This window comes from Talpa occidentalis, unplaced genomic scaffold (genome assembly GCF_014898055.3).
Source record: "Talpa occidentalis isolate TD23 unplaced genomic scaffold, MPIMG_talOcc4v2.1 talOcc4.17, whole genome shotgun sequence".
NCBI lineage: Eukaryota > Metazoa > Chordata > Mammalia > Eulipotyphla > Talpidae > Talpa > Talpa occidentalis.
This window is the reverse complement of record NW_023601754.1, coordinates 12,593,217-12,605,580: the sequence shown is the minus strand read 5'-3', so window position 1 is coordinate 12,605,580 and position 12,364 is coordinate 12,593,217. Positions and strand designations below refer to the sequence as shown.

The 12,364-nt window shown below is 54.8% G+C and overlaps 2 protein-coding genes across 2 annotated transcripts; both read left to right on the top strand.

Annotated features, from left to right (window-relative positions):
• The first annotated feature begins 2,096 nt into the window (after positions 1-2,096).
• LOC119249081 (chymotrypsinogen B-like) lies at positions 2,097-5,140 on the top strand. Its single transcript, XM_037516154.2, has 7 exons — positions 2,097-2,122; positions 2,754-2,857; positions 2,968-3,047; positions 3,125-3,203; positions 3,401-3,581; positions 4,394-4,527; positions 4,940-5,140. Exons 2-7 carry the CDS (start codon positions 2,855-2,857, stop codon positions 5,099-5,101), a joined length of 639 nt encoding a protein of 212 aa, XP_037372051.1. The 5' UTR covers positions 2,097-2,122; positions 2,754-2,854; the 3' UTR covers positions 5,102-5,140.
• Positions 5,141-7,055: 1,915 nt separating this feature from the next.
• LOC119250317 (chymotrypsinogen 2-like) lies at positions 7,056-9,815 on the top strand. The gene is made up of 6 exons (XM_037518068.1): positions 7,056-7,082; positions 7,849-7,871; positions 8,643-8,658; positions 9,149-9,228; positions 9,306-9,384; positions 9,579-9,815. The coding sequence occupies exons 3-6, from the start codon at positions 8,653-8,655 to the stop codon at positions 9,813-9,815; spliced, it is 402 nt and encodes a 133-aa protein (XP_037373965.1). The 5' UTR covers positions 7,056-7,082; positions 7,849-7,871; positions 8,643-8,652.
• Positions 9,816-12,364: the final 2,549 nt, after the last annotated feature.

The window sequence follows — 12,364 nt, the reverse complement described above, 5'->3', positions numbered from 1 at the left end:
TGGGCAGGAGGGGGCATGAGGGGGACAAGGGAGCCAGATGGAGGCTCTTATCTGCCCTTTGCTCACTGCAGGCAGCTCTTTCAAAACCCTTTTGTGCAACTTTCCTGCCCGCCTGTGACTGTGCAGGGGCCTCTCTTTTCTCCTTTCCTGTTCACCCTCTCGTTCTGAAATGTTAAAAAACAAACCCATTTTTCCTTTCACTCTGAGGTGTTACGTTGACTGTGTGAGGAGACAGACTTGGAAATGCCACAGAGTTCCTCGTGTCCACAGGGAGACCTGAAGGCCTTTTTGAGGTTATGGGTCCAGTTTATACATGAGGATGTGTAAAAGCCAGGACAGAATCTCATGTGAGCCTCCTGGGTTTCACTTGCCTCAGGGGGTTTCTTGAGCAGGGAGAGCAGCAGCCTGAAGTCCTGGGCTCTGGGTGCGCATGATGCTGAGTCCTGGGTGCTGAGCTCTGGGTGCCCCAGAAGACCTGGGTGAGGCTCCCTGCAGATGAGTCTTTGATGTGCACCTGCCGCCCCCACGATGGACGAGGACCTCAGGGGTCCACAGCTAGTTGCTTTCCCCCCAGGGTTTGCTGAGGCTGATGGGTGACAGTGAGCCAGACAGTTGCCCTTTTCCCTGGTGCTGGGTGACCAGGGCTGAGCGAGTCCAGGACAGGTTTGAGCATGGCGAGGGGGACCCTCTGGTCAGGCAAGGCCCAGAGGGGCTGGGCGGGACTTGAGTTTCCCAGACAAGGTAAAAGGAGCTCCATGGCAGTCCCACCCTCCCGGACTGCAGCACCATGGCCTTGCACTGGCTTCTCCTCTGCTTCACCCTCGTCGGGACCTCACCTGGTGAGTATTAGGATCCGAGGGAATTGCCTGGACAGGGAGGAAGCTGGAGAGGACTCTGAGCCCCCCGTCTCTTTCTGGAGCACTGAGGTGTTTATTGGAGTGAGCCCTATGGTTCAGCCAAGAGGTGCTTTAAGCCCCCTCCTGCCCCTTGGCCTCAGCAGACAGTGACCCTGACTTTGCAGGAGGAGAGCGGCCATTCTGGCTCTCTGAGACCTCACGGAGGCGCCAGGTGTAGAACAGAATCTTCTGGGTCTCAGAGGATTGAGCCCAGAAAGTGGTTCAGTTTGGCCCATTGATCAACAAGGGGGAGATCATGAGATACCTTAAGATGGCTCTGTGGATTTCATTTAGTGCTGGGAACTCAATCAATGGTTGGTTAAAATGGAACTACAAACAAACGAACAATCAAAAACAGAATTAGCACCATGTCCTGTATCTGTGCTCGGGAGTTTGAAATGTTACCTTTGTGATTGTCCTTTAGGGATTTCTCTGACACCCACACTGGGCTCAGCAGCTCCCTGCTCCCCTCTCTCCTGGGAAGGGGCCTCTGCTGAGCCCCTGCCTGTCACTTCTGTGCAGCTTCACACCCTCACTCCCTGTTTATAACCAGAACCAGGGCTCAGTGGGGGAAGCTCCTCCCTGTATTTCCTGCCTGTCCCTGTCAAACCTGCTGGCCCCACGCCTGAGAGATTTCAGGCTTCTCCAGCACAGGGGACCCGGCCCCCCCACTCCATTGCTATGAAGCCTCTGCAGGGTGAGGGCCTCACAGCTCCTGTTATAAGAAGACATAGGCAACGACATGTTTTGAGACACCAGCTTGAGGGAGTGGCCGGACCATGTCCCTGTCCCCAGACAGGTCAGAAGCTGCCTACAGCAAGGACTGAGGGATTCTGGGGTGTCCTGGCTGGTGGGAGGGACTGACCCTGCCCCCCTTTCTTCCTGTGGCCAAGTTCTCACACCCCTGGGAGCTGCTGAGGATCCTGACACAGGAAATGTGTCCTGCATCTGTCAGGGACCCTGAGTGTCCTCCTTGTTCTGGACAATCTCGTCTTCTGTTTTCTCTTTCCTCGACATAGCTTTTATGGTTGGGAGTGAAATCCTTCTTTTTAAATAATTAATGATGTCAGAGACGAAGGGTTTAGAATGTCTGGTAGCGTCTAGCCCTGGAAATGAGTTCATGTGACTTCCCTAAGCAAGTGTCCGAGGGCCCATGACTGGAGTTCTCTGTCTTCATTTCTCCACCTCTGGCCCACGCCGTCTCCTGGGGAGCATTGACTATGAGGGTAGCAGTGTTTGTTCCCCATTTCTTTTTTTTTTTTAATTTTTTTTTCTTTAAGATTTATTTATTTATTTATCTATACAAGCACTGGGTATAGTCAGAAGCGTGGGAGGGTGAGAGAATTCACCAGAGCCAGAGCGGGGAGCAGAGCAGGCAGAAGGACCGAAGTACACTGCTGAGGGGAGCAGCAGGCGGCAGGAGAGGTCTGCGCGCCATGTGGGACCCTCCTCCAGTGGCCGGGGAGCAGCCGGGGATCGAACCAGCACTGCAGAGGCTGCGGGCAGCTTCGCAACCCAGCGCTCAACCGCTGCGCCACCGGGGAGGCCCAGTTCCCCATTTCTTGAGATGAATGAGCCTGGGAGAGTCAGAGGTAGCTGAGGTCTCCAGCCAGGATGTGGGGGGCAGGGAAGGCTGAACCCTCAGCCTGTGTCTGCGCCTTTGGGCAGAGTGACCCAGATGGAGCATCATCATCCCTGGCAGGTGTTGGGCAGCAGCCAAGGGTGTGTGTCTTCCAGTCTGGATGCAGGGGTGCCAGGAGTGGGGAGTGTGGTGTGGTACTGTTCTGGCTGAAGGCCAACCAGTTTCTGCTGACTGACTAGACCTCCACCTTCCCACCCTCCCGCTGTCACCCCCAGGCTCTGGATCCCCTGCCAGCGAACCAGAGCTGAGCTTTGTTCCCAGGATCATCAATAGGACAGACACTCTTCCTGGATCCTTGCCCTGGCTTGTGACTGTGATGGTGAGGGGAGTGTGCCCCTGAACGGGGCATCCCTGCCCCTGAGGTGGTGGGGCTGCTTCTCTGTGGGTGTGACTGGTGTCATGTGACTTTTACTGACCTTCTCTCTCTAGACTGTCAGTAGGATCCAGTTATGTTGGGGCGCCCTGGTCAACGAGAGCTGGGTGATCACCGCCGCCCACTGCAATGTCACGTGAGGCCCAGGATGGTTGTAGGGACACGGGAGGGGAGTGGTCAACTCCTTAATCCTTACCCACCTGCTTCCTCTAGGACATCTGACTGGGTTGTGGCTGGGCTGTATGACCCTTCCTCAGGTAGGAAAGACATCCAGATCCTGAAGGTTGCCCAGGTAAGCCAGACCCTGCTGGACCTCCCTGGAGGCTGTGATGAGGCTTTGGGGGGCAGGATGAGAGGGGGAGACCCTTCGCTGCAGAGACAGGAGCTGGCAAATTGGTCTCACTTCTTCACGTGACCCACTGATACTTATTTGCTGAAAGGCTACCCTGATTTCACTTCTCTCATGTTCTCCTGCTGGTTCTCACTCAGGTTATTCTCCACCCCCAACTGAATCTGAGTGCTACTGACAATGACGTCGCTCTGCTGAAGCTGGCAAGGCCTGCCCGCTTATCCACGCCAGTGTACCCAGCATCCCTGCCCACAGCTTCTGACCACTTCCGCCCTGGGCACCTGTGCCTCACACTGGGCTTCATGTTTCCCCAGCCTTATGGTGAGACTCGACATAGCGCTCAGGACATGGTCTTGTGTCAGGCCACTGAAGAGTGGGAAGGACCCTCAGGGCTCAGCTTCGTTTTGTCCAAATGTGAGCAGGGCCATCAATGTGGCAGCTCCTTGATCTCTTAATGAAAACCTTGATCTCTTAATGAAAACCTTGATCTCTTAATGAAAACACGGAGTCCATGATTCCTTGGAGTGTGAGTTTCTGCAGACCCAGCTGTGTGCCATGCCTGGTGCCCTCCATGCCTAAGGTTTTTGCTTCCAGCTACCTATTAAATTTTCCTGGGGGTCAGGTCCAAGGCACATTGAGCCTCTGAGTCTCCAGGCTGGTGTCCCCTCCCCTGATGGTCTCCACCAGCATCCTGAGTCCTTCTCCCCAGGCCAGGGCTACCCGGCTGGTCCTTCCCCAGAACAGCAATCCCAGAAAGATGTTGCAGGGGAGGGAACCCTCCATCACTACACGAGTGTTGTCTCCAGTCAGAGGGATGTCAGTCCCTACCCTGGGAGAAAGGCTCTGCCCCTGTGTTCCCCCACCTGGGCTGGTAGAACTCAGGCCACACCAGGCTGGGCAGCCAGGGCTTGTTTCATTAACTGTGCTGGATCAAATTCATCCCAGGCTGGGGTAGAATCACAAAGACTGTGGCCACTAGATTTCCAGATCTCATGGGATAGAGTATCTTGTTCTATACCCTGATGTTAGAATAGGAAGGTGGGCTCCTGCAATGGCTGTATCTTGGCCTGTGCCCTCAGCATGGGCTGGGGGAAATAAGGTCCTGATTGTCCTTGGCCCCTCTCTCTGCACAGCCAGCAAGCACCCCAAGGAACTGCAGGAGGCTATGATGACCATCCTGACGAACATCAATTGCAGGAAATACGGGGGCACAATAAACACCGATGCCAACATCTGTGCTGGGACAAATGGCGTCTCCTGCTGGGAAGTACGTGTTGCTCTAACTCAGCCCCTCACTGTTGTCCCAGTCAGGCAGCAGCAACATGCCTTGCCTCAGAAACCACTGCTCTGTGGTCTGATTCCTGCCCTGGCTGTCAGGACCAGCACTCACAAAGGCCTGCAGAGGACTTGCTCCTCCAGGCATGGGGTGCTCCAGTCATGGTGTGTTTTCATGGAGTTACTCTCACGGCCTCATCCTGGGCTACTCCTCTCCAGCTGATCCTTAACCCACAGTCCCGCACCCCTGTCCGCACCCCAGCAGGAGGCAGAGCTGGGCTGCCATTCGAAGTGGCCCTTCCAGCTGAATACAGAGTCCACTGGACCCAGGGCTGGGTCAGTTCTAGTACCGAGAGTTGTCACACACTTGTCCATACTGCAACGTGTCTCTTTCCCTCCCACAGGTCGACTTTGGAGCCCCCTTGGTCTGTAGGAAGAAGAAAGTCTGGACCCTGGCGGGGGTCAAGTCATTTATGAGTGAAACCTGCCCCACCCTTAAACCTCTGGTGTTCACCCGGATCACCAAGATTGTACCATGGATTCAGGAGACCATGGCCAACAACTGAGCCCTGATCCTCCCCTTCCTTTGCTCTTTATCCCCAATAAAAGCCTCTGTACAGAAGCCCTGACTGTGTGATTGTGACCTGGGGAGGTGGCTGCAGTGTCCCTGTCACCCACCAGGGGGCGGCATGACCCTCCCTTTCCAGGCTGCAGAGCCCCAGCAGCCCCTGTTGCTCAGGGAGCTGAGGTCTTTGGGTCTGGTCCTCCCTGCTCAGGAGGCCCCTGGGGTGGAGTCCAGGACCAGCTTCTGCAGCCTCATTTCTCAGCCTGGTTTCTTCCTGTTGGGCAAGTGAACTTGGCCCAAGAAGTTTTGTGGAAGGCAGGAGTGCTCCAGGCCAGGCCATGCGGTCCTCCTCCAAGCAGGGTGGGCCCTGGGATCAAGAGGGCCACCCAGGCAGGCCTGTCCTTCCCCACATGCTCTTTCTCTGCCCAGCAGCTTTCTCTGCCTTGAGCCTCCGGCACACCCCACCCCAGACCATCCATGCAGTCCCCACCCTTCCTGCTTCTGCCCAGGTCCTGCTCACTCACTCTGAACTGTGCAACTGGGAGCTTCCTTCCAGGGTTACTGGGGGGCACCCTGTTCTCTCAGGTCCCTTTCTGTCCATTTTTCTTTGATCTGGCAGCTGAATCTGAGACTTGGTCAGACTCATGTAGTCCCACAGCCGGGCTGCAGGGGCTGGGCTCCTGCATGGAGGGGTCAGGGCTGCTTTATGTGACATCAGGCTCTGATGTCTGCGGGCTGGAACGTCATCCTTGTTGGGCTTATAATGTGGTAACTCACTCAGTGACTCCCTCCCTTTTATTACCAGTAACTTGTAACAATTATTTTTCTTTTGTTGCTTGTGCTTTTGTGTCATAGTGAACTCTGACCAGAATTGCTTCAGTGTGGAGATCACATGGGTTGTGCTGACATTGTCACCATGTTACGTCCCTGCCCGTGAGGGTGGAAGTTTTCCTTCTTTGCTTTTGTTTTTTCAAGAAATCATTTCCACTGATGTAACATTAGTCAGCTACACTATAGGTTTTAGGGCTATAGGGTCAGCCCTGCTGATATGAATGTCACCACATCAGTGCACCCTCAGAGCCCCGGTGACCGTCCATCACCATCCATTTGTGCCTGATCCCGTGCCCCTCACTCTTCTTCTGGGCCCTGGAGCCTCACTTCTGAAGTCAGTGGTTTCTGGGGGAGCCCCGAGGGCCCAGGGTCCCCATGGTCTGGGCTGTGTGTGCAGCATCCACAGTCCTGGGAGCCGAGTCCTGCAGCACAGGAGAGAGGCCAGAGGCACCTGGGCATGAGCTCAGGAGTGTGAGGGGGAGCCAGACCCGCAGCCCCTCAATGCCCTCCCCCTGCCCCTGCTCAGCCCAGGGGACCCCACCCAGAGGCCCTGGAGAGGCTCGGGAGGGAGCCTGGTTGGTCTCCCTGTCCTCCCGGGCTTCTGCTGGCACACGGTTTTTGCACCTGTCCTGTGGCCTTGGTCACCTGTCTGTCCTGGGGGGGCAGGGCAGTCTCTACTGCCCCAAGGGTCAGGAGCTGAGGAGACCCCAGCCAAAATCCACAGCCAGATAGGAGCCCGTTAAGGAGCGATGAAGATGAGGCTCAGGGCTGTTTCCATTAACCTCAGGTGATTCCTGTGAGTGATCACGTTGAAAGTCCTTGAGCTGGAGTCAGAACTCCTTGCCTGCTTGAGGGTGAGGAGGCCAGGCCTCCCCCTGGGTGGAGGGACCCCTGAGGGCCACTAAAGGGAGATGTGTCCTCTCAACTGTGGCCATCAGGGGCCAGTGCTATCTCTGGACAGCTACCCAAGGCCAAGGAGCCAGCCCAGGAGCCTGAGTCGGGGCTGGAAAGAGCTGTCAGGTAGGACAAGGGACCCTGCCATGGAACATTCTGGAAGGCATGGCAGTGTTAGCTTAGGATTTATGTCATCACAGGGAATTAACCCTTTGCTGCCAATCCTACATTTCTGCCCATGTGCAAACACATTTGAGGTGTGTTTTACGTAAATATTTCATAGTTTTTCTTCATTACTTTCTGTTCCTATCTTTAATAGCTCATCTTTCTTTGTTTGTCGCTCTTGTTTTTGTTTTTTTAAACTTTTTTTCTTTTTAAAAATTATTTATTTATTTATACAAGCACTGGGTATAGTCAAAGCGTGGGAAGGTGAGAGAATTCACCAGAGCCAGAGTGGGGAGCAGAACAGGCAGAAGGACCGAAGTACACTGCTGAGGGGAGCAGCGGGCGGCAGGAGGGGTCTGCACATCATGTGGGACCCTCGCCTGGCGGCCGGGATTGAACCCGTGCTGCAGAGGCTGCGGGCAGCTTCACAGCCCAGCACTCAACTGCTGGGCTACTGGGGAGGCCCTGTCTCTCTCGTTTTTTAAGGTAGAATTTAGGGCACTGATTTTAAACTTTTTTCATAAAAGCATTGGTGTCTATAATTTCCCTCTGGAATAAACATCTTCCCATGCTTTTTTTTTTTTTTTTTTTTTTTTTTTTTTGGTGGGACCCTCGCCGGCGGCAGGGGAACAAACCGGCGCTGCAGAGGTCTGTGGGCCTCACAGCCCCGCGCTCAACCACTGTGCCACCAGGGGAGGCCCCCCATGCATTTTGATGGGGTTTTTTCTGTTCTTTTTTTCACCCTGTTTTCTCACTTCCCCTTTATCCATCATTTATTTGTGTGTTTGATGAATATTCCATGTTTGCTGTTTTCTTGTGTTGCATGTGTCTTTTGTGGTTCTCATCGGGACCCCCCAGGAGACCCAAGAGACATCGTTAGGGTAAGTGAATGGTCGGGCTTTTCTGTCCTTGGCCTCTGTGGCTGCCCCCTGCGGCCCTGAACGCGGAGGCGCTTGGGCACAGGGCCACAGGCGCGCGTGCCTGATGGTGGACACCTGGAGTGGGGTGTGGGCATGTGCCAGTGGGCGCACCTAAGCTGGAGGTCAGGGCTATAAGGGCACGTTCCTCAGCCGTGACGGGCTCTGATAGAGGCGTGATGGCTGTAGTGAAAGAGGCTACAGGAGAGGCCAGAGAAAGCCCAAAGCAAAGAGCGTGTGAAGATTCTCAGGGGGCCCAAGGGCTGTCTCCCTGCTGGCTTGTTTCCCCTGCGCACTGTTAATAAGCCTGTGGGGTGATGCCAAGGGGTCCACAGTTCTCTTCACAGCTGTCTGAAGCAATGGTGACCCTACCTGGCCTGGCATGGTAGCAGAACACACCCCCTTTCAGATCGTGTGCTTTTGCTAGATCAGTCCTGGAGGTTCTTGTGAGGATTGTAAGTCGCCTCCAGCACAAGGAGACGTGTTGACAGGAATCTAGACGCACAGAAATTTTATTCCTCACAGGTCCTAAGGGGACAGGGCAGGCCTGGGACCACATAGTGAGGGGTATGTTTTGGGGGAGAGAGCGAGGTGCTCTACAGTTTGCTTTTTTTTCCTGGTGAAAGTCATGGCTCTATTGGTGGGACTCACTTTTTTCAGGAATTTAAAACATAGGGGCAGATCCATGTGCAAGGGTGTAACATAATTGCATAAACTGTGTTTTCCTGTCTCCAGGATCCAGACTATGAAGGTAACGGGTGATGGAGGCCGGGATCGCCAAGTCCTGGCTCTGGGGGTGATGATTCTCCATCTGTTTCTGTGAAGCACATGCCTGGACAATCAGCTGAAATCAGGCCCTTGGGTGAGAATTAATATACCCAATGTCAGGGCTTACCCTGCTCTAGTCTAGATGCAGGGGTGCCAGGAGGGGGAGTGTGGGCATGATGCTGTGCTGCTAAAGTTCAACCAGGTTTCTGCAGACTGACTAGTCCTTCACCCTCTGACCCTCCCCCCTTGTCACCCCCGGGCGCTGGAGCCCCTGACAGCGAACCAGAGATGAGCTTTGTTCCCAGAATCATCAATAGGACAGACACTGTTCCTGGATCCTTGCTCTGGCTAGTGACTGTGATGGTGAGGGGAGTGTGCCCCTGAGTGGGGCATCCCTGCCCCTGAGGTGGTGGGGCTGCTTCTCTGTGGGTGTGACTGGTGTCATGTGACTTTTACTGACCTTCTCTCTCCAGACTGTCAGTAGGATCCAGTTATGTTGGGGCGCCCTGGTCAACGAGAGCTGGGTGATCACCGCCGCCCACTGCAATGTCACGTGAGGCCCAGGATGGTTGTAGGGACACGGGAGGGGAGTGGTCAACTCCTTAATCCTTACCCACCTGCTTCCTCTAGGACATCTGACTGGGTTGGGGCTGGGCTGTATGACCCTTCCTCAGGTAGGAAAGACATCCAGATCCTGAAGGTTGCTCAGGTAAGCCAGACCCTGCTGGACCTCCCTGGAGGCTGTGATGAGGCTTTGGGGGGCAGGATCAGAGGGCGAGACCCTTAGCTGCAGAGACAGAGCTGGCAAATTGGTCTCACTTCTTCACTTGGTCCACAGATAAATATCCCCTGAAGGGTCACCCGTATTTCATTTCTCATGTTCTCCTGCTGGTTTTCACTCAGGTTTTTCTACATCCCCAACTCAATCTGAGTGCTACTGGCAATGACATCGCTCTGCTGAAGCTGGCAAGGCCTGCCCACTTATCCACGCCAGTGTACCCAGCATCCCTGCCCACAGCTTCTGACCCCTTCTGTTCTGGGCGCCTGTGCATCACCATGGGCTTTGCAGTAACGCACTCTAACAGTGAGTCTGGACTTAAGCTCAGGACATGGTCTAATGTCGGGCAATCAGAAGAGTAGGAAGGACCCACAGGACTCAGCTTTTGTTTTCTCCAAATGTGAGCAGGGCCATAAATGTGTCAGCTCCTTGATCCCACCCTCTTAAAGAAAACCTAGCAAACGTGCATGGACACGGGGTCCATTATTCCTTGGACTGTGATTTTCTGCAGACATAGCTGTGCACCATGCCTGGTGCCCTTCATGCCTAAGGTTTTTGCTTCCAGCCTCCTATTAATTTTCCCTGGGGTCAGGTCCAGGGCACATTGGGCCTCTGAGTCTCTAGCCTGGGGTCCCATCTCCCGGCTGGCCCTGCCTGATGGTCTCCTCCAGCATCCTAAGTCTTTCTGCCCTGGCCAGGGCTACCCGGCTGGTCCTTCCCCAGAACAGTAATCCCTGTAAGATGTTGCAGGGATAGGAACCCTCCATCACCGCATGAGTGGGGTCTCCAGTCAGAGGGATGTCAGTCCCTTCCCTGGGGAAGAAGGCGCTGCCCCATGTGTTCTCCTACCTAGGCTGGCAGGACCCAGACCACGCCAGGCTGGGCAGCCAGGGCTTGTTTCATCAACTGTGCTGGATCAAAGTCAGCCCAGGCTGGGGTAGAATCACAAGGACTGTGGCCCTTTGAGGTTCCAGATCTCATGGGGTAGAGTTTCTCATCAGGGTAGAGTGTCCTATACCCTGATGCTTGTATAAGAAGGTGGGTACCAGTAATGGCTGTATCTTGGCCTGTGCCCTCAGCATGGGCTGGGAGAAATAGGTCCTGATTGTCCTTGGCCCCTCTCTCTGCACAGCCAGCAAGGACCCCAAGGAACTGCCGCAGGCTGTGGTGCCCGTCCTGACCAACACTGATTGCAGGAAATAAGGAGGCACGATAAACACTGATGCCAACATCTGTGCTGGGGCCAATTTTTTCTCCTGCTGGGAAGGACGTGTTGCTCTAACCCAGCCCCTCACTGCTGCCCCCAGTCAGATGGCAGGAACATGCCTTGCCTCAGATACCACTGCCCCGTGGCTTGATTCCAGCCCTGGGAGCCAGGACCAGCACTCACAGAGGCCAGCAGAGCACTTGCTCCTCCAGGCATGGGGTGCTCCATGGGAGTTACTCTCACGGCCTCATCCTGGGCTACACCTCTCCAGCTGATCCTTAACCCACAGTCCTGCTCCCCTGTCCACACGCCAGCAGGAGGCTGAGCTGGGCTGCCATTTGAGTGGCCCTTCCGAGCTGATACAGAGCCCACTGGACCCAGGGCTGGGTCAGTTCCAGTACCAAGAGTTGTCGCACACGTGTCCGTACTGCAACGTGTCTTTTTCCCTCTCACAGGTTGACTCTGGAGCCCCCTTAGTCTGCAGGAAGAAAAAAAGTCTGGTACTTGATGGGGGTCATGTCATTTATGAGTGAAACCTGCCCCACCCTTAAACCTCTGGTGTTCACCAGGGTCACTAAGAGTGTATTGTGGATTCAGGAGACCATGGCCAACAACTGAGCCCTGATCCTCCCCTTCCTTTGCTCTTTATCCCCAATAAAAGCCTCTGCACAGAAGCCCTGACTGTGTGATTGTGACCTGGGGGAGGTGGCTGCGAGTGTCCCTGTCACCACCAGGGGTTGGTGTGACCCTGACTTTTCCAGGCTGCAGAGCCCCAGCAGCCCCTGTTGCTCAGGGAGCTGAGGCCTTTGGGTCTGGTCCTCCCTGCTCAGGAGGCCCCTGGGGTAGAGTTCAGGAGCACCTTCCACAGCCTCACATCTCAGCCTGGTTTCTTCTTTTTGGGCAAGTGGGGTTGGCCCAGGGAGCATTGTGGAGGGCAGGAGTGCTCCAGGCCAGGCCATGCGGTCCTCTTCCCAGCAGGGTGGGCCCTGGGACCAAGAGGGCCACCCAGGCAGGCTTGTCCCTCCCCACATGCTCCAGGCACCTTCCTCTGCCTGGAGCCCCCTGCACACCCCACCCCAGACCATCCATGCAGTCTCCACCCTCCCTGCCTCTGCCCAGGTCCAGCTCACTCACTATCAACTGAGTAGCTGGAAAGCTTCCTCCCAGCATAACTGGCAGACACTGTGTTCTCTCAGGTCCCTCTGTGCCCATTATTTTCCTTCGAGTTGGCAGCTGAAACTGAGACTTGGTCAGACTCATGTCAGTCCCACAGCCAGGCTGCAGGGGGCTGAGCTCCTGCATGGAGGGGTCAGGGCTGCTTTCTCTCCCTGTGAGCATCAGACTTTGATGCCTGAGGGCTGGACCGTCATTCTAGTTGGGCTTGTAAATGTGGTAACTCGCTCAATGTCTCCTTTCGTTTTATTACCAGTAACTTGTAACAATTATTTTTCTTTTGTTTCCTGTGCTTTTGTGTCATATTGAATCGCTTTCAGTGTGGAGATCACATGGGTTGTGCTGACATCGTCACCATGTTATGTTCCTGCCCATGAGGGTAGAAGTTTTCCTTCCTTTAGGCTTTACTTACTTTTGTTTTTTCAAGAAATTATTTCCACTGATGTAACATTAGTCAGCTACACTATAGGTTTGAGGCTATAGGTTCAGCCCTGCTGAGATGATGTCACCACATCAGTGCACCCTCAGAGC

Excerpts from the sequence above, each read along its gene's own strand:
- LOC119249081 (XM_037516154.2), top strand. Across the intron at positions 3,204-3,400 it reads AGATCCTGAAGGTTGCCCAG|GTTATTCTCCACCCCCAACT; the intron begins GTAAGCCAGACC and ends GTTCTCACTCAG. Across the intron at positions 3,582-4,393 it reads CATGTTTCCCCAGCCTTATG|CCAGCAAGCACCCCAAGGAA; the intron begins GTGAGACTCGAC and ends CTCTCTGCACAG.
- LOC119250317 (XM_037518068.1), top strand. Across the intron at positions 9,229-9,305 it reads GCCGCCCACTGCAATGTCAC|GACATCTGACTGGGTTGGGG; the intron begins GTGAGGCCCAGG and ends TGCTTCCTCTAG. Across the intron at positions 9,385-9,578 it reads AGATCCTGAAGGTTGCTCAG|GTTTTTCTACATCCCCAACT; the intron begins GTAAGCCAGACC and ends GTTTTCACTCAG.